This window comes from Megascapheus bottae, chromosome 20, assembly GCF_031878675.1.
Source record: "Megascapheus bottae isolate mThoBot1 chromosome 20, mThoBot2.hap1, whole genome shotgun sequence".
NCBI classification, from domain to species: Eukaryota; Metazoa; Chordata; class Mammalia; order Rodentia; family Geomyidae; genus Megascapheus; species Megascapheus bottae.
This window is the reverse complement of record NC_143528.1, coordinates 37,391,664-37,410,919: the sequence shown is the minus strand read 5'-3', so window position 1 is coordinate 37,410,919 and position 19,256 is coordinate 37,391,664. Positions and strand designations below refer to the sequence as shown.

The 19,256-nt window shown below is 45.6% G+C and overlaps 2 protein-coding genes across 2 annotated transcripts in view; one reads left to right on the top strand and one right to left on the bottom strand.

Moving 5' to 3' along the window:
- The first annotated feature begins 2,776 nt into the window (after positions 1 to 2,776).
- Gnrh1 (gonadotropin releasing hormone 1) lies at positions 2,777 to 5,849 on the top strand. Its single transcript, XM_090353806.1, has 3 exons — positions 2,777 to 2,929; positions 3,809 to 3,904; positions 5,672 to 5,849. Exons 1-3 carry the CDS (start codon positions 2,777 to 2,779, stop codon positions 5,711 to 5,713), a joined length of 291 nt encoding a protein of 96 aa, XP_090209932.1. The 3' UTR covers positions 5,714 to 5,849.
- A 5,171-nt stretch (positions 5,850 to 11,020) lies between these two features.
- Dock5 (dedicator of cytokinesis 5) overlaps positions 11,021 to 19,256 on the bottom strand; it is a 134,117-nt gene continuing 125,881 nt past the window's right edge. The window contains exons 49-52 of the mRNA XM_090353619.1: positions 15,454 to 15,622; positions 14,670 to 14,811; positions 13,418 to 13,518; positions 11,021 to 12,704 (exon numbers count right to left, since the gene is read on the bottom strand). Of these exons, the coding sequence (XP_090209745.1) occupies positions 12,600 to 12,704; positions 13,418 to 13,518; positions 14,670 to 14,811; positions 15,454 to 15,622 (517 nt within the window). The 3' untranslated portion in view covers positions 11,021 to 12,599. The remainder of the gene's footprint in view (positions 12,705 to 13,417; positions 13,519 to 14,669; positions 14,812 to 15,453; positions 15,623 to 19,256) is intronic.

Sequence of the window (19,256 nt, the reverse complement as noted above, 5' to 3'; positions counted from 1 at the left end):
GCTCAATCCCTGAATTCAAGTCCGAGGACTGACCAAAAAAAAAAAAACAAACTTAAAATGATTCAAAATCAATCATTGATGTTTTTATTTGGAATTCCCCACTAGTTGCATCCCCATCTCCACCCACAAGAACTGGAAAACTTGTCATGGAGAAGGCTGGGCAAATTAGGGAAAATTAGACTGTACTCGAAATTTACATTGCTCTTTGCTTAAAATCCTCAAAATGACGTTATTTCCATTTTCATGACTGATGGGTTTAGCATCACCAGAGAAGTTACTAAACAACTCTAAAATGAACAAGTTGGGTATGTTTTTGTTCTGTTTTGTTTTAAATATTTTACCATTTAGCCAAGGTAACGAGCTTTACAGTCTAGTATTATTTATCAACGTTTAATTATTAGAGCAAACATTTGAAGCAAAAATAGAGGAAATACGAAAACTAATCTGGTTTAAAAGTCCTGATTCTTTCATTCATTGACTTGTTCATTTATTCAAGCCTGTACTTAATGATTGCTGACTAACTGCCAGGGCCTTACCCACAGGTGATTAAATAGAAGAGAATCTTCTACAGTCTTGGGATATATAGATCAGTAAATTAGAAGATAATGAATCAGTCAAGAGTAAAGGGTCCAGTTATCTTTTATGCTTGGGTAAATAACATGTCCAAAGTTATACCTTGAAACTGGGGGTAATATATCTACAAAATTTGGATAAAGTAGCCAGACTGATGTCACATTCCTGTAACCGCAGCACTTAGGTGGCTGAGGTGGGAAGATAACTGAGTTCTTAGACCAGCCTAGACAATATATTAGACCCAAACTCAGATGAATACTCACTGTGTTGTGCTTATTCTAAGCCCCTGTTGTTTCTCCCTTTGCGCTCATTGCTCTTGGTACATAGGTTCGCATATTTTAACCCTGTAAGCATCTATTACAGGAGCAGATAACATCGGTCTTCATCTGTGTGGTCTGTATGGTATGTTCTCCCTCTCCATCTGTTTTAGTGCTTTCTCCTGTACCAACACCTTCAGAGGGAAGGAGGGACCTGTGGGGAAGGCACTGGGGTGTACACACATTCACTGTCCTGTATGGGTTGGTAAAATGACAATAATCACCCATTAATAAAGCACCAAGTTTAAAACTGGAGCCAACTCTATGATCATCTGGTTTTAATCCTTCTTTATGCAAATGGAATCTTAACAACGAGGACTAGCTTCCATGTGTCCTGACTTCTTTATTGATTGCACCATCCCTCTGGAGGAAGTTGTTGTTTTTTGCTAGTCGGGGGCTTGAACTCAGAGCCTAGGCACTGTCCTTGAACACTTTTTGCTCAAGAACTGCTCTCTGCCACTTGAGCCACCATGCCACTTCCAGCTTTTTCTGGATATGTGGTTCTGGGGAATCAAACCCAGGGCTTTGTGCATGTTAGGCAAGCATGCTACTACTAGGTTGCACTCCCAGCCCTGGAGGAAGTTTTTGTATACACATTTAACCTCACTTAATATCAGACATCTTTTCCCTTGAATTCTTGGTAGGGCTGCTAATTTCCTCAGGGAATTCAACCTCGTTTAAGATCTTAATCTCTCTGAATGGTGGTCTTAGCTATAAAAGTTTTAGCTGAGGTTTTAAACAGCCTGACAAGTAAATTTAACAGATACATCAGCAGGTGTTCCAATTACATACCCCATTAAAGGGCTTTATGTGAGGATTTAAAAAATGACTATTGTTCATATGCAACATAATTTACCAGCAGGAAAGGTTTTAATATCCTAGAAAAGCCTCATATAAAAAGGAAGCTAGGAGAATAGAAAAGTCACAGTATACAACACACCCCAAAAGAAAATACACCCCAGAGGAAGCTTGGGATCCTGTTGGTTCTAGCCTCCAAACAGGTAAAATATTGTGTGTGTGTGTGTGTGTGTGTGTGTGTGTGTGTGTGTGTGTGTATTTGTATGCTATTGTGTCTCAACAGGGCTTTTTATACTCCCAAGTCCAGGTATGATGGTTATCTAAGGAAATCTTGACTTTCAGCGACCTCATCACCATTAGCCACAGAGATGCAGCTTTTGAAGAACCCAAAAGCTCATTGACCAGTTAATTTTAGCCTTTTCCCCATTAGGTGAAAATTAATTTAGAGGCAGGTGACATCGGACAATTAGAAGCTCTCTTGGCAAGTGAGGAATCTGCTAGGACTTACCACTTTGATGAATATGGAGTCCTCTCATTGTGACAGACAGACAGACAAGTGAGCAGTAATACTCGAAAGACTCCCACAAAATGTCATCAGTACCAACCACCATCCAGGCTTTAACCAGACATATCTAGTAAGAGACTAACTTTTTCAAAGCGGGTGGTCCAGGTGCAGTAGTTGAAAACCAGCCTCTGGTGAGTCAAATGCAATGGCAAAAATAGGGGATTGATAATGGTTGAATCATAGGTTTTGATTAGCAAGTAATAAAAATATAATGAGCACAAAAAGCACTGATGATTCGAGTTTAAAGTACGGGAGTTATGTGTGTGATGTGTGTGTATACATATGTGCATGTGTACAAACACACACACACACACACACACACTGGTTTTTGTTTATCCCTGATGGCTTGGAAACTCAAACACGCAAGCAGATGACTGCATTTCAATGTTGGTATGTAAAAAACTTTGTGACTCCTACATCCATCTTCTCAGGGTTCATGATGCAGATGCCAGGCTTTCCCTGAGCTGTTTCTCATTCTTGCTCCCCCCCTCCACAAATCTGGGTGCATTCTGACTGTGTTTGCATGTCCTGCAGCATGGAGCAGATTCCAAAGCTGCTGGTAGGACTGGTTGTGCTGGCATTGTGTGTGGAGCCCTGCTTCAGCCAACACTGGTCTTATGGACTGCGCCCCGGAGGGAAGAGGAATGCTGAAAATTTGCTGGATTCTTTCCAAGAGGTGAGTTGCCCTCAGCCTCAAAGTAAGACCTAACTGGTCTGTACAAGTTCACCATGAAACATCCAGTGGGAGGCTCTAATGGTCCTTTATGCACTCTATCCAGGACACAGAGTCCACTAAAGCCAACTTCCTACCTTCCATTCAGGCAAACCCTGAAACAGGTCAGGGCCAATGAAAACACAGGCAAGACGGCGTGTCATACTCTCAGATCTGTTTTTTGTTCGTTTTTGAGAAACAGTAAATATAAAAAAGTCTGAGAATCTGAAAGTCTCCTCTCAAGAGGTAATATATGAAAGCATATCCCAGTAAAAGCCAGAGAATAAAAGCCAACTCTATTAACAGCTTTAAGCTTTTGTTTCTTTGTGTATGCATTTCTTCATAGGATCCAAATATTTGCCTTTCCTTTTTCCATTCTTTCTGTCCACAGTAGCTCCAGGGCTCCAGTCATTGTGTGAAAATGCCCAATGGGTCAGGCACTGGTGGCTCATGCCTGTAATCCTAGCTACTCAAGAGGCTGAGATCTGAGGATTGCAGTTCAAAGCCAGCCCAGGCAGAAAAGTCTACAGGAGACTCTTATCTCCAATACACTACTAAAAAAAAGCTCGTAGTGGCGCTGTGGCTCAAGGGGTAGAGTGCTAGCCTTGAGTACAAAGAGCTCAGGGCCCTGAGTTCAAGCCCCAGGACTAGCAATAACAACAACAACAATAAAATGGCAGATCTGCCCTTTGTGTCTTTTCCCAGTCCAGATTCCACAACTTTCTGTTCCTCCTCTTGGGCTCTACCACTCCTGGACCTCGCTCCCAAAGACAATGTGAGGTGGCAATGGAACTACCATTTCATCTCATTATCTGCATCTCTAACCACGTTCTTTTTCTTCAGATAGCCAACGAGGTTGATCAACTGGTAGAACCCCAGCGCTTCGATTGCAATGTTCACCAGACTCATTCTCCCCTGAGGGACCTGCGCACTGTTCTGGTGAGATGAAGTGATTTCCGCCCCACCCCTCTTTCTGGCCATGCTGGGGTTTGAGTTTAGAGCCTTCTACTAGTATAGGCATGGGCTCTAGTGGTTGAGCCACGCCCCAGATCTTTGGAAGTGATCTTGATTGAGCCCTGTAGATATGGAAAGGCTCTTGGGTACTATTTATACCCCTTGCTCTGCAGGGTTGGGGGCTACCTTCCTAACTGCTGGGGTCCCTTCTATCTCCCTGCACCCCCATGGTGTGGGTAATAAGCATTCCCTGCTGGAAACTCTTGTCTTCTCCTTTTAAGTTGTCTTGAAATCTTGACAACAGTCTTTGCAGATTCTGGCCAACCAATTTCTTCCCACTGCTAATTCTTAAAGTATAATTAGAGTACAGTTGTCTAATTACACTCTAATTCTCTAAGTACATCCATCAAACCTACTCAGCTAGTCCCTCTGCTGGCTCAGCACTTGTTCTGAAGGACTATGGGAAATGCTGAAAGCAGAAATATCTCTAGATGATGTTTTTTTTCCCACTTCAGATTTTAAAATTCCAAACTGGTACATTTAGAAAGCCTTAGAGTTGATTTCCAGTTTTTTTTTGGCAGACCTAAATTCCCACTAAAAAAGGGGAATCTACTAACCAAATATAGACACTAGTACTGGGGCCTGAAGTCAGCCTGAACACTATCCCTGAGCTTTTTGTTCAAGGCTGGCACGCTATCCCTTGAGCTGTAGTTCTACTTCTGGCTTTTTGCTGGTGAATTGGAGATAAAAGTCTCCAACCATGATCCTCAGATCTCAGCCTTGTGATTATAGGTGTGAGTCACTGGAACTGCTATGACATAGGTTTTTGAGTGGGGAAAAAAAAATAACACAGAGGCTACCAGCATTCAATGTCACTTTGAGCCCCATGGCTCACTTATTTGCAACCATTCAAAAAACATTATGGTCACTTGTCAATTATGTTCAGAAGAGGGAAAGTCATGCATGAGGATAACATTTTAAATCTTCTTCAGTAACTTCAACTACCAGACCCACAGGTCAAAGAAGAAAGAGGGCAGACTTTCTTGTCAGAAACTGTCTTATTACATGATACAAATAACAAGTGAGGATTTTTCCCAAACATGGCATTACAAAAGAATTAAAAGAAAGGCTGGTTTAATTCACATTGATCAGAAATTGCTCATATCCTATCCCGAAGCTGCTATTATGCAGATGTTCTTCTTTTTATTACTATTGCTAAACACCTGGACAAGTCATGTTGGCACACACCTGCAGTCCCACACTCAGGAGACTAAGGCCAGAGGACTGAGAGTTTACAAAGCCAGCCTGAGACCAGCTGGGCTGTCTACTGGGAACTTACCTCAAGCAAAAGAAAACAAAAGCCATATGCTGGTGGCCCTCAGCTGTAACCCTAGCTACTCAGGCTGCTGAGATCTGAGGATCGTGGTTCAAAGCCAGCCCAGCCTGGGCAGGAAAGGCCCTGAGACTCTTATGTCCAATAAACTACTCAGAAAAAGCCAGAAGTGCTGTGGCTTAGGTGATAGGGAATTAATTAGCCTTGAACAAAAGAAGCCCAAGGACAGCACCTAGGCCCTGATTTCAAACCCCAGGACTGGGAAAAAACAGTAACTTGTCTAGCACTTTCCAGTTCAGGACAAGAGATGGACTTGCCCCTCCTCGGACTCAATTTTAGAAATTGAAACGTTACACGTGCAAGGAAACTCAGCTGGCCAAATCAAACCTGCTACTATTTCTTACTTGTGTGTTTTTCAGCAAAGTCTGATCGAAGAGGAAACAGGGCAGAAGAAGATGTAAGTCCATGGGCAGGGATCTCCAGCCCTGCAGTGTCACAAGGACAAAGTAACGTGTGACCCCTTGTGTATGTATGGCTCTATCAGGTGACTTGCAGACATCCCCACTCCAAGCTGCCCTATTTCCCAATAAAGCAATGTATGGATACCACGGTAGAAATGTGCAGTTCCCTAACTACCCTGAAGGGAGGGAGACGAGGTCACACCAAGTGTCAATGGTGGGCTTGTACCCTCTCCCCATTTCCAGCTGTGCTGAACCCAGTTTCAATGCAGAAAACACTGATTCAGCTAGCTTCCCTGGGACCAGAACTTCATGTCTGACCATTTGTCACAGACTTTACCCCGCCACAAGGAGTTCTCTCCCTACACTATCCTTACCCCTTGGAATGTCAGGTGAAACCTCAATAAGGCCTAGGGATGGGGGAGGAATGGGTCTCAGGGGGATGCTGGTCCCGTGATCCTCGTGTGCTGCTCTAACAACATGCCTGAGGCCAGATGAGGTAATTCACACTTATGCCTCCCACACTCAGGACTGAGACTTCAAGGCCAAGCTTGAGATTCATGGCCAGGTCCTATCTCAACAACACACCACAAAGCCTGCTTATCTGGGCTCTGTGTAAGGAAGAGGCTTATTTACCTTGGTGCCTGGTTTTAGAAGCTGAGAACTTCCATCTTCAAGACCACACCTGGGGAGAGGGGGTTGTGTGTGCTGGCTGGAAACGATGCAGTGGGTAAAGCCCAGTGGGAGTACATGGAGAAGGGCCTTCGCCCTGGGGGTGTAGCTATGATGACCCAACCACCTCCAGGAGTTAAAGACGCCCCCCTCACCTACCTTCACCTTGAGGACTAAGCTTCTGGCACAGGAACCTTCAGGGGCAAACACATCACCATTATTGGGGGACCACAGGCCCAAACTAAATGTCCACCTGTCTGTCCAGACAGTCCACTGAAGACAAGAGCCCCCCAGCCTTCAACTAGCATCGCCATCCTTCACGTTCCTCAAAGGCCAAAATCAGGCTCCAGGTAACACACACATTGTCACTCATGGATGGAAAACAAATGTCATTATCCTCGTCCTGAGAAAAGTGAAGTTCAGGGAGGACCCACTTGGTTCTGCCTGCTCCCACGTTTACCATTGCTGTATTGCTGTACTGGAAGCTGGAGGATTGGAGCTCAAACAGGATTCTGAGCCTCACAGGTAGATATAGGCTCCAGGCACTGTGGCCCTAGTGTTTCCATTTATTCTCACATCACCAAGTGGCCTATGAAACCCCTCAATGGCCAGGTATGGTGGCACTTGCCTATAATCCCAGCTACTCAGGTGGCAGAGGTAGAAGGATCCCAGTTTGAGGTTGGCCCTGAGGCAAAGACTGAAAAGACCTATCCAATAATAAAAAGAGGTGGTAGCATGTCTCAAGTGTGGGGCCTCGCAAGTGAGAGGTTGTGAGTTCAAGCCCCACTACTGCCAAAGCAACAACAACAAAAATCAACTCATGTATTTTAGGTAAATGTCTACGCCATGAACCGACATGGGAAATATTTAGGCCCCCTTTTCTGTTCTCATTAGATAAATGAAACCTCTGCTCCCCTACTGCCTGCCCCCCGCCCACAAAGAAGGGAACAAGAAAGGTGAACAGAGATCAGAAAGTTAGGGAGTGATGTGTAGTCCACTCATGGAACAAAAGAAAAGTCACCTTATTTCATTAATGCATAGGGGAAGGATCTAAGCTTCTATTTGCCAGTCATTCAGGAACCATTTCTTTTTTATGAAACAAATTTAATGTACAATCTCAAATACTTTTTTAAGGACAAGATGATCACATAATGTATATGTCATACATGGAGCATGAGGTTTCTCCTCTTTGGAGGTAGCTGTGGAGCTCAAGTGGATAGAAGATCTGCCCAGCTGCCTGGCACTGCTGTTACACACTTCTGATGGCATCTATCTAGGAGTGTGCAACAGAGGAGAGTGCACCCAGGAGCACTGGATCCACGAAGGACCCAGGGAAAGGGAAAGAGGGAAAACGCTCCCTATTTTGAGATCCCCTTTGTACTCCTCAATCCGAAGGCCTCATCCATGTAACTTAACATTTACAGCCTTTCAAAGGGAGAAAAAGGTGGGAAAACCTATGAAATGATGAGTTTGCCAATGTCTACAGCTTTACATGATCCAGTAGCAAAAAGAATGGCATGAAAATAGAACATTTTCATGCTAGTTTACAGTATCCTTGCCTGAGCACCACACGTGGAGATCCTGACCATGGAGGACAGTGGGATTTCTCAGTGGGAATCCTACATGACAAGCTGCTGCGTTCATTCAGAGAATGAAATAAGGACACAGAAGCAGCTGATCACAGGACGACTAAAACACATTTGTGCTGAGCTGCGCATGCAGTTGTTTTTGAAAGTTATCTACTTAACCACAGTTGGCCAGAACCTCATATAATAATTATAGAAATAAGGCAGGCTTACTTGATTTTAAGTATTTATATTTACTGGTTGTGCAGTCTTGGGGCTTGGACTCAAGGCCTGGGTGCTATCCCTGAGGTTTTGTGCCCAAGGCTGGTACACTTGAGCTACATAGCTCCATTTCCAGCTTTTTGGTGGTTCATTGAAAATAGGAGTCTCATGGGCTTCGAGTTGCAATCCTCAGATCTCAGCCTTCTGAGTAGCTTAAGATTACAGGTGTGAGTCACAGATACCAGGCTAAGGCAGGCCTGCTTTGCATTAAATGAATTCTTATCAGAAAGATATCAAATGCATGGATGGGAAAGGCAAAAGGAAGCAAGTAGTTTGCATTTTTATTAGTTCCCCAATGAGATGACAGGACCCCACAAGTCCAAATGCAAGGCACAGGGGTGTGATGGGGAGTGAGGGGGCCTGGAAGTGATGGGTTTTGAAGAGGGTGTCAATAAAGGAAATTGTACAACATTCACAATTTCAATTCATTAATAGTAATAACAAAAATAAACACATATAAACTTCAAAATACATTTCCATTTTTAATTTAAAAAATAAATAAGAGCAAATCTGAACAAAACTCTTCTACTTCAATGTCCAGCACCTAATTGTCTGTGCATGAACCCCAACTCATTACAAAATCATAGCAAAGGAATTTTCCACCAAGTATGGATGAACAGCTCACAAAAGATGACTGAGAGATGAGTTTGGGAAGCGTATTCATTAGCTTTGGCTGAGTTAGAAAATCAGCCTGCAATCATTCATCAAGAAGGCAAGCGCTTCTTCTATTCGCACAGTAGAACTGGTGGCTTAACTCTGAATCCAGCCAGAAAGCCTTTTTCCAACTTAACTTTGTAGACTTCTAAGGCAGCAATCAATGCTTATCAACTTCCCAAATGTTACAGGGAAAGACAATATGACTATTACATTGAGCCTGGTAGGCCAGGCTAAGAAAACCTGAAGACAGTTATGGCCATATGACTTCGTTACCAAGATTCTACAGAGAATTATGGTCGTTTGTGTCAACATTTCAACAATGTGCACAAGAACCATTATTTCAATATTCATAAATCTGGTTTTTTGGGTAGTGTTGAGCTACATCTCTAGCCTGAATCATTTGGTGTTACAAAAAAAAAAAATCAAAGCAAAGGTTAAGCATCAAAGGTCAAAGCACCAAGATGGGATACAAGAAATGGGGATTCCAGTATGCAGACCTGAAAGTTTTAGTATAGAATTTTCCTTCTGAGTTGCCTTCATTTTGGTTCACTTAGAATGAAAAGGAGCTAGGGTGGGCAGGATATGAAATAATATGGACCTGCTGGAAGCTATGTAACTTTATAGTCATTATTTTGTATTATTGGTGTGAAGGGTTTCTTTCCCCTTTGCACGATACCTGAGTGAAGAAAAAGGCACAAACTTGTGGATCCTTCTAAATAAATATCTTTCACAACACAGTGTCCCAGGCACCGTGAGTACCTTTTGGGGTGGCAGGAAGAGTCCTGTTTGTGTCTGAGTAGTGACACTGGTATATCTAGCAATCTACAAATGTACCTCTAAGATTTGTGCCCTGAACTGTGGGTACAGGCCATCTCTGTTTTACCATAAGAAGTCGTTTCTTGATCCAGAGGCACAGTGGGGGAGATGAGACTCTCAGCTTGGGAATCGTTAACAAAGGAAGCTTATTCTCACAAATCCTGCTCCACACTGTGCTGCAGTCGGCCTGTGATGGGCTTCCGTGGCAAGAGAGCATGACTGAAACTCTGGAGTCTAGGGGAAAAGCCAGAAGAGTGGGGAGAACCTGTGGCCTAGCACCCCAAGTCAGGGCCACATTTTTAGATAAATACCTTGAATTTCCAATTCTACAGCACATGGCTCAGAACAGACTACTTGCATTGAACACACTGGTTTGCTACATACTGAGGCTTAATTAATACCATCCCCAGATCTCGGTGAGAACTTAGCACGTACTGGATAAAAAACCCTTTTAAAAAGTGATCAAGGCAATGCCGGGAGTTTGGCCTAGTGGCAGAGTGCTTGCCTAGCATGCATAAAGACCCAGGTTCGATTCCTCGGTACCACATACACAGAAAAGCCAGAAGTGGTGCTGTGGCTCAAGTAGTAGAGCTCTAGCCTTGAGAAAGTCCAAGGACAGTGCTCAGGCCCCGAGCTAAAAGCCCAGGACTGGCAAAAAACAAAAAAAAGTGATCAAGGCAAGACCAGTCATTAGGATGAAGAGGGAGAGAAACCAACTATAAAGCAATACTTATAGACAGTTTTGAAGGGCTCAGTCTCTACCACTCCCAGCAAGGAAAATAAAGACCAGTTCCTCCTTTTTCTCACTCCTCATCTATTCTAAATGTGACCTTTGTAGTCTTCCCCTTTGACTCCAGGACTGGCCTCGTCGATGACTTTTTGTCAGACATGTAACTCTTTTACTCCACAAACTTCCCAAAGTAGTGAATCATTCAGTCTCTCTGTGATCTTATACCCACAAGCCCTTCTTGGTTTTTGGAAGAGCTATTTTTTTCCCAATAATTTGGAGAGGGAATCATCTCTGAAGGTACCCTATTTAATAAAAGAAAAAAAAGAACTCATCTGGGCACTGACAAATGCACTCAGAGACCACCGGGGTCTCCCATTTATGTCTCTGTTGCCCGCCTTTTGCTCTGCAGGCCTCAGTGCTTTCCCTTTAAGATCTGCTTCCAATCTTAACATTTTCTCTCCTCATAAATTGTCATGTAAGAGGTGCCCCCAAAATGCCATCTTCTGGAAAAGGGCTGTATGTACAGAGCTAATCTACACACACATACACTCTCTCTCTCTCTCTCTCTCTCTCTCTCTCTCTCTCTCTCTCTCTCTCTCTTCATTAGGTTGAATAAAAAGAAATAGCATCAACAATGTCCTTAGAGTTGTCACACCACACCGAGGCCTCTCAGAGAGACGAGAGCCCCATCTCACATGTACCCCCTCCAAGTTCTGTGAACCACACAGCAACCACCCACAGTTTCCAAAGCGACAGAGCAAAAGCTCAGAAGACTTGAAGCCCTCTGCGGGAGTCTGCAGAACACTGGAATTGGAGAGCAAATGAGTTTGAAATGTTAAAGCCCATGTTATTTTTTTTTATATGATCATATTGCAGCTTCTACTGAGGGCAGAGAATAAACATTTCCCTCACTCATCTAGAACATGTATGTTGCATTCTGGAGTGGTGTGCGGGGCTTGTCTCAGCAGCTTTGGCTTTGTTGGTCCTGGCGACGGACATGGTGGCTGATGACACAGGAAGAGAGGCCGGCAGGTCACGGTGGGCCCTCAATACCTGAAATCTCTCTGCTCTCTTGAACTTGGGGTGGGGAGGACTCTGGGATTGGTCTTAAGGGAAGACCCTTTAGCATCTTCTCCTCTACCCCCTGCCTGAGCTTGCCACTGACACCGAAGCACTACAAAAATAGCTGGGACATTTCAAATCCTGTCCAATAGAGTTAGGTATTAAAGACCTTATCAGAGTTTTCTACCAGATTGATGTGTCATCAGGGACAGTTAGCAAGCGGGGTTATGAGTAAGACTCCTGATCTATAAGGAGTCTTCTTCTACTTGGCTTTACACCTCCCCGAAACACCGTGTGGTTTTCGTAGGCGTGTTGTTTGGTTCTCCAAATTATTCCAGTTTTCACTCTGTACATTAGTCATCAGATCAACTCCTCGAACAAGAGGAATAAATAATCAAGAGGAAACAACACACTTTCCGGGGTGAGATCAGGCAGTGTACATGGCTGCTGCGGTCACTGTATGGAAGATAGAACAGAAGCTGGAGAACCGGCCACCAAGGTCCTGTCCAGCTGGACACGTGAGCCCCCAGGAGGGAAGAGGAGCAAAAGTCCGTGTGCAGAAGAGCTTCGAAGGAATCTCGTCCAGAGCAACACTGCGTGGTGAGGGCATTCGCAAGGAGTGTGGATCACACCTGCAGGCCGTGGACGTGGCAGACACAGCCGCTGTCCGCTCCCAGCGTGTGCCTGGGGCCAGCCACTTCCAACAGGCAGCGAGGTCCAGGTACGTGTGTGGGAGAAGAGCAAGCAGATCTGACAGAGCTCTTCCTCAGCCAAGCCCGGGCTCCACCGGGAGCTGGCTCCTGACCTGTGCCCCGCACTGCACTCACTGGCCCCCATTTCTGCAGGGGAAGGAAGAATTTCCTGCCCATATGCACGAGGCAGCTCTGGAATCAGAGTATACTGGAAGCCGTGGCCCCAAACTTCCAGCGGAGCTTTTGAAAGAACAAGTGTGCTTATGGCCTGGTGAGCAGTGTCCTAGCCTAGGACACTGCCCACAGGAGCCCCCTCGAAGCAACGAGCCCCCCTCGAAGCAGCCCCTCTCCTGAGGCCTGCTCCCAGGCAGTGTCTGTCCCAGGCAGGCGGAGGTACATGAAGATGCGAATCCTCACTGCCCTCCAGGCTCTGAAGACCCCGGGCAGGATTTCCGAGCTTTGGGAGGGGGTGGGGGCGGGCCTCTGGCTTCTCTGCGGACAGGCAGTGGGGGTGCGATCTGAGGAGCAGACACACATGGTTAGAAGGGAGGGGTCTTCTCCTCAGGCTCTGCCCTCCCTTGGTTTCTGAACTCTGCTTTGGCTTTGAATTGCTCTGTACTTATGTAGCTAGACTTTGTAAGGTTAGAAAAGCGGGGATGGGGAGGTGGGGAGACTTGCACTTGTCCTCCATGTTTCCCTTGAGCTGATCAGAAACACACACACGGAAACAGCACACATGTACATACACCTGCATAGTACATATGTATACATACATACGTACACGCATACACACACACAGCCCTGGACACCTGGCGTATGCCAGGCAATCATCAGTCCATCCTTGTTGAAGGAAGAAAGGAAGGGAGGGAAGCAGGAAGGGGGAAGGAATGGAGGAAGGAGTCGGAAGGACGGAGTGAGTCAGAAAGATGACTGCCTTGCACTCCACTCAGAAGTGGGTGTGAATCTGGACACGGGACCTGGCTGCGGAAAGCCCAGTGTGAAGGGCAGAGGATGCTTGTTTCTTAGGCAGCACAACAAGCGTACATGGCATGCCTAACCCAGCTCTGGTTTTCAGGATGAGCTGAGGCTCAGCCATGATAATGCATGGGCGGAGGTGCTGGAACTGCTGTGCTGGGGGTGGGGGGGGATCTGTCTGCACGCCTACCTAGGGAGCCTCCATAGCCAGGGGAACCCCAACCCAGGGCGGCCACACCCCAGGGCAGGTTCCTACCTCCGCAGAGTTCCTCTGGCTGTTCTCATAGGGCTTGCTCTTGGGGGGCGGCGGAGGGGGTGCAGAAGTCACTAGCCTTTCTGATGGCAGAGATGGGGAGCCTGGAAATGACACAGAAAGCCGACAGAAGTCACGCTGACCGCATGGCACGTGAGCCAGGCTAGCCAATCAAATTGCTGGAGTCCATTTCTAAGGTGTCCGGGACGGAATGAGGGCCTCTGACTCCAGGCGTCACTCACCAAAATGCCTCCCAAGAAGTTCTGAACCGAAACTTCCGTTTATGAAACTGTTATTATAAGGGTCATGTACAGAGGGGTTACATTATATACATAAGGTGATGAGCACATTTCCTCTTAGACAATGTCATCTCTTCTCCCTCTCTCCCATCCCTACCCAGAAAGCTGCGCAACCCATTTTTCACACAGCATCTAGTAAGCACCATGGTGCACTGGTTTTCCCTTTGTTCCTCTATTTCTGTGCCCCCTAAAACTTCCTTTTTTTTCTGGGCAGGGTGTTTGGCCTACTGGTAACATGCTTGCCTAGCATGTACAAAGCCCTGGGTTCGATTTCTTGGTACCACATAGAAAAAGCTGGAAGTGGTGCTGTAGCTCAAATGGCAGCACTCTAGCCTTGAGAAAGCTCAAAGACAGTACCCAGGCCCTGAGTTCAAACCCCAGAAGTGACCAAAAAAACTTTTTTTTTCTATTTGTTTTTAAACTATTAAGCTGAACATGAATGAGTGTTTTCTGGACTGAGGGTATTTTCCTGTTGTCTGACATGCCACTCAGGGAAACACTCACATCCACCTGGAAATCACCCTTGCATGCCTGGCTCTCAGTCCACTCCAGTCCCATTTGGCACTGGCAGGTCAACCTCCATGATGGCTCTGGGCTCAAGCACTTGTAATGTTAGCTCACTATGCCTCGTTGCCTTGTAATATATGGCATTAACCTTTCTTTCCTGTCCTTCTACATGTCTAAGTGCACAATAGTTGGTTGGTAAGTTACTTCATCCTGTGTCAGCCTTCATGTGTCTCATCTGTCCCTTTGTGAAGGGACAGCTGTACCGTTTGCATCCCTATGAGACATTTAACTTCTAGTATACCCTGGATTTAATCAACTTGACAACAGTCTGCTATATTACGTGGTTGGTCTGGTTAAAAACTTGCCAGGATATCACGAAAGCAAAATAAAACAACAACAAAAACTGCATTCTCGAGCCAAAAGAACCTAAGAGGCACAAGAGAACTTACTTAGGGTTCTGGTAGCTTTGGGCGTGAGTGGAGGCGGGCTCAAGGGCGTGGTGGGGGGAGCAGGAGAGCAGCTAGGAAATGGCGTCAGCCGACTGTCTACCAGTTGGAGACTCTTTGGCCTCTGTACTTTTTTGGCTGGACTCTAGTAAGAGAAGAGGAAACTGGAGTAAACCTTTGTGACGGGGAGCAGGGGTGAGCTCAACAATACCTGCACAGCTCTGGCAGCTACGGCAGAATCTGGACAGGGAAAGGAGTGCCAGGAGGCACTGGTAAAGGTCAACATGCTACCCCACGGTGGCACCTCGCAGAGACCAGGACTGAAGTCACTCTGACTCACAGGTCCTCCTTTTGCTGGCTGTGGTACCAGTGAAGTTGGAAATAAGCCACCTCAATAGTCTAGGAAAGCACTGCCCTCGCCACACTTACCATGTTGATGTGGCTCATGGTAGGAAAAAGAATCTTTCTTTTGTGAGTTAAAAAAGAAGGAAAACAACCCTGTGTCGGGCTGACTCATGAACAGGGTGACGAGAACCAGGAGTTCACGAGGTGGCATGCGTTTTCACCATGGGCACAAGGTCTCATCGCCAATAGTGATTTAGAGATGTGAAAGTCTAACCACTGCCTGTGATTCAGCTCCACCATATGCAGGTGTGACAGCCAGGCCTGCCTCACTCACGGCCAGACTGGGATGTATCTCCATGGCTCGCCCTGCTTCTTCTCCCCCTCCCTTTCCTTTACTTCTTCCCTTATGTTGCTCATCACTTTGCTCTCTAGCTTCTTTTACCATCAGGTCCGGCTCTGGAGTTTTCTCTGCAATGACCTGAGACTTGCTCAGATTCCAGTCTTTTCTCTTGAACCTGCTGATCCGGTTCTCACTGTCCTCTCTGAGGGTGACATCTTCAACCCTGGCACCCGATGAGGCTCTGCGCTCGAAAAGGGGCTCCAAGATTGACCTACCAGCCAGGAAGAAGAAGAAAAGTCACCACGTGATCCCAGGGTGGGGGAAATACATTGCAAAGGACTCAGTACCAGATCTCCTGGAGGTAGCTGTACCATAATTTCCAGGAATCAATTGCTAGTGAACAAACTCGGGGTAGAATGTACAGAAATAAGAATGTCAAGTACATGGAGAATATATTCCATGGAAGGAAGGAAGGAAGGAAGGAAGGAAGGAAGGAAGGAAGAAAGGGAGCTGAAAGTCACCAAAGACCCATCAAGGTCCAATGGTTGACTCTACCATGGTGTACCAATGCCGTGATACAAGATATTTAATGTCTGCAGCTAAAGAAAGCATCCGCGGGCTGGGAGTTTGGCCTAGTGGTAGAGTGCTTGCCTAGCATGCACCAAGACCTGGGTTCGATTCCTCAGTACCACATACATAGAAAAAAAAAAGCCAGAAGTGGTGCTGAAGCTCAAGTGGTAGAGCTCTACCTTGAGAAAGTCCAAGGACAGTGCTCAGGCCCTGAGCTCAAGCCCAGGACTGGCAAAAAAAAAAAAAAAAAAAAAAGATTCGAGGGTTAGAGATTTCTGAAGCACAGGCAGTTAAAACTTGGGGGACTTTAGTTGCCCCGTGTCTGCTAGCTAGCAACTTGTTTGATTGGAACACCTGGAATAGAGTAGACCAACTGATCAGAAAAGCCCAGATTAATCGGGGCGAGATTCCTCCACTAGGAGTTTACCGTGTTTTGGCAGCTCTAAAGAGCTGTTTTCCTCCTTGGCCCTCCAAGCTACAGCTCTTCAATGGGGGTTGGAGGACAGACAGGATCACAGCAGAAGGCTGATTGGGTAACTTGGGAGGGATCCCGATGGCAACAGGGGAGAAGTTCGCCCCCTAGTGGCCTCAGGCTCAACTGCCAATTTGCTGGGCCAAGATATATTAGGGGAGGCGGAGGCATTTATTACCAATGACCATAGAGCCTTTTGTGGTGATCCCTTGGATGAGGAGGAGTACCGGCAACATTTTCGTGAAGGTCAAAGATGGCATCCAAATGATAGGGACGATCCTACGTTTGAGATAATCAAAGGGTCTCCTGCTCTCGGCCTCACCCCCAATCCTAAGGGCCACTGCTCCTCTGGGGACACCGAAAATACGCTGGATCCCCGGTCACCCTGTCAGGTGGAGCAGTGGCCACTACCTCACCAAAAATTAGAGCAACTTCATCATTTGGTTGACCAACAAATCCAGTTGGGACATCTCCAACGCTCTCTGAGCCCTTGGCACTCCCCAGTATTTGTGATTAAAAAGCCTAATGGCAAGTGGAGACTACAAGATTTGAGAAAAATAAATGAGAGGATGGAAACTTTCGGGACCCCCAAAGAGGGATGCCCTGGGTACCTGCCATTCCTAACGACCAATATCTCATAGTCACAGACATCAAAGATTGTTTTTTCTCTATTCCTCTCCACCCGGAAGATACTGAGAAGTTTGCCTTCTCCCTTCCTTCATTAAATTATAAGGGCCCTGATTTGCGTTTTGAATGGACAGTTCTACCTCAAGGTATGGCCAATAGTCCTCCTATACGTCAGAACTATATGTCTAGAGTCTTATCCCCTCTTAACGAGGAGACAGGCTCACTTTTCTATGTATATATGGATGATGTCATTATAGGAAGTCCAGACACTCAGCATTTAGATTGCCTCTTTAATAAATGCCTCCAATTATTAAAAGATAATGGCTTCCAAATTGCCCCAGAAAAAAATCCAAAAGATACCCTCCTTTAAAATCCTGGGAGCTGTCCTAACACTGGATGTCGTGTCTCCTTTAAAACCCCAATTATCTATCCAAGACACTTACACCTTGCCCCAACTTCAGAAACTTCTTGGTGAAATTAATTGGATGAGACCATGGATCCCCATAACCACTGCAACCCTTACACCCCTTTTTGATCTTTTAAAAGGTCTTGATCTGACCTCCATAGTAACGTTGTCAGCTGATCATAAAGAGGTTCTAAATAATATTCAATTGGCTATTAATGAAGCAGCCTTAAAGAGGTATGATCCTGCTATGCCCCTAATGCTCTATATCCTATCAGGAGAGACCCTTCTTACTGCCCTTTTAGGCCAGGGAGGGGAAGCTCTTCACTGGATTCACCTCTCAGTTGGAGAAGTGCCTAGAGTTTATTCCATGGTTGACCAGATGGCAGATTGTATTGTCAAAGGACGAGATTTATCTACCTGTCTTTTTGGGAGTGAACCTCACTCTCTTATTGTTCCCTTTAGGATTAATGATTTCTCTTGGCTACAAAGAAATAATGTTAGAGTAGCAATAGCCATGGAAGGCTTTCCAGGTAAAGTGGATTGTCATTATGGTCCCCATAAATGGATGAGCTCCTTTAGTCAGCTGGAGTGGCAACCTCCAAAACTTTTTCTAAGTGAAGCCTATCCCTCCTTCCCCACCGTATTCACAGATGGAGGCAAGAAGGGGACTTCCATTGTTATTTCCCCCCCAGATAAAGGCAATTCTCCTGTAGTGACCCTGACTCACGAAATACGGGGCTCAGCCCAATTTAAGGAACTTTATGCTGTGGTCTTAGCTCTACCTGAGGTTACTGGTCCTCTTAACCTCAGATAGCCTTTATGTGGTCAATTTGTTACCTAACCTCATAGAAGTTCATATTAAACTTGATAGTAACCCCATCATACCCTTGATGATTCAAGCTAGAAATTTGCTCAAAGGATTGCTCCTATGTTTCTTCAACATCTGAGGGGACATCAAAGCCTTTCAAGTATTTTGACCAAAGCAATGCCCTTGCTGACCGGTTAGCCTCTGCTCCTGAATGTTACACTTTACAGGAGGCTATCTCTTTCCATCGGCTCACGCATGCCAACTGGAGGGGACTACACCACCGATTTCCCAAGTTGCTATTAAAGACCTAAAAAAGATTATTAGGACCTGTAAGCCATGCCACCCTTTCTTACAGGTTCCACCACTCCAAATGGGCGGTGTTAACCCTCAAGGCCTTAGGCCTAATAATCTGTGGCAAACGGATGTTACACATTTTCCCTTTTTTGGAAAACTTAAATACATTTTTTTTAACAATAGACACCTTTTCCCATGGCTGTTGGGCTACAGCCCATTCCGGGGAGAGAGCTAAACATGCTATCAGTCATTTTCTTCAATGTTTTGCTACTCTCGGATTGCCAGACTAAGTAAAAACTGATAACGGTCTGTGTTTTGTAAGCAAGTCTCTTGATGACTTCTTTAAACAATGGCAAATTACCCATACTACTGGCATCCCTCATAATCCCAGAGGACAGGCAATAGTAGAAAGATATAACCATGTCCTTAAATCTCAATTAATAAAACAAAAAGGGGGAATACACTCCCCCCCCATGATCAGCTAAAGATGGCCTTGTTTACTCTCAATATTTTAAATTTTGCCAAAGGGGAGCATCTCTCACCCTTCCAGAAACACTGGACAACCTCTGTTCCCTATCGAACTGTCTATGTCCGGTGGAAGGACCCCCTTAATGGGGAGTGGAGGGGCCCAGATCCCCTCATTACAGCTGGAAGAGGATTTGGTTGTGTCTTCCCCACTGATGAAACAAAGCCAATTTGGGTCCCTGCAAGGGATCTTAAATATTGTC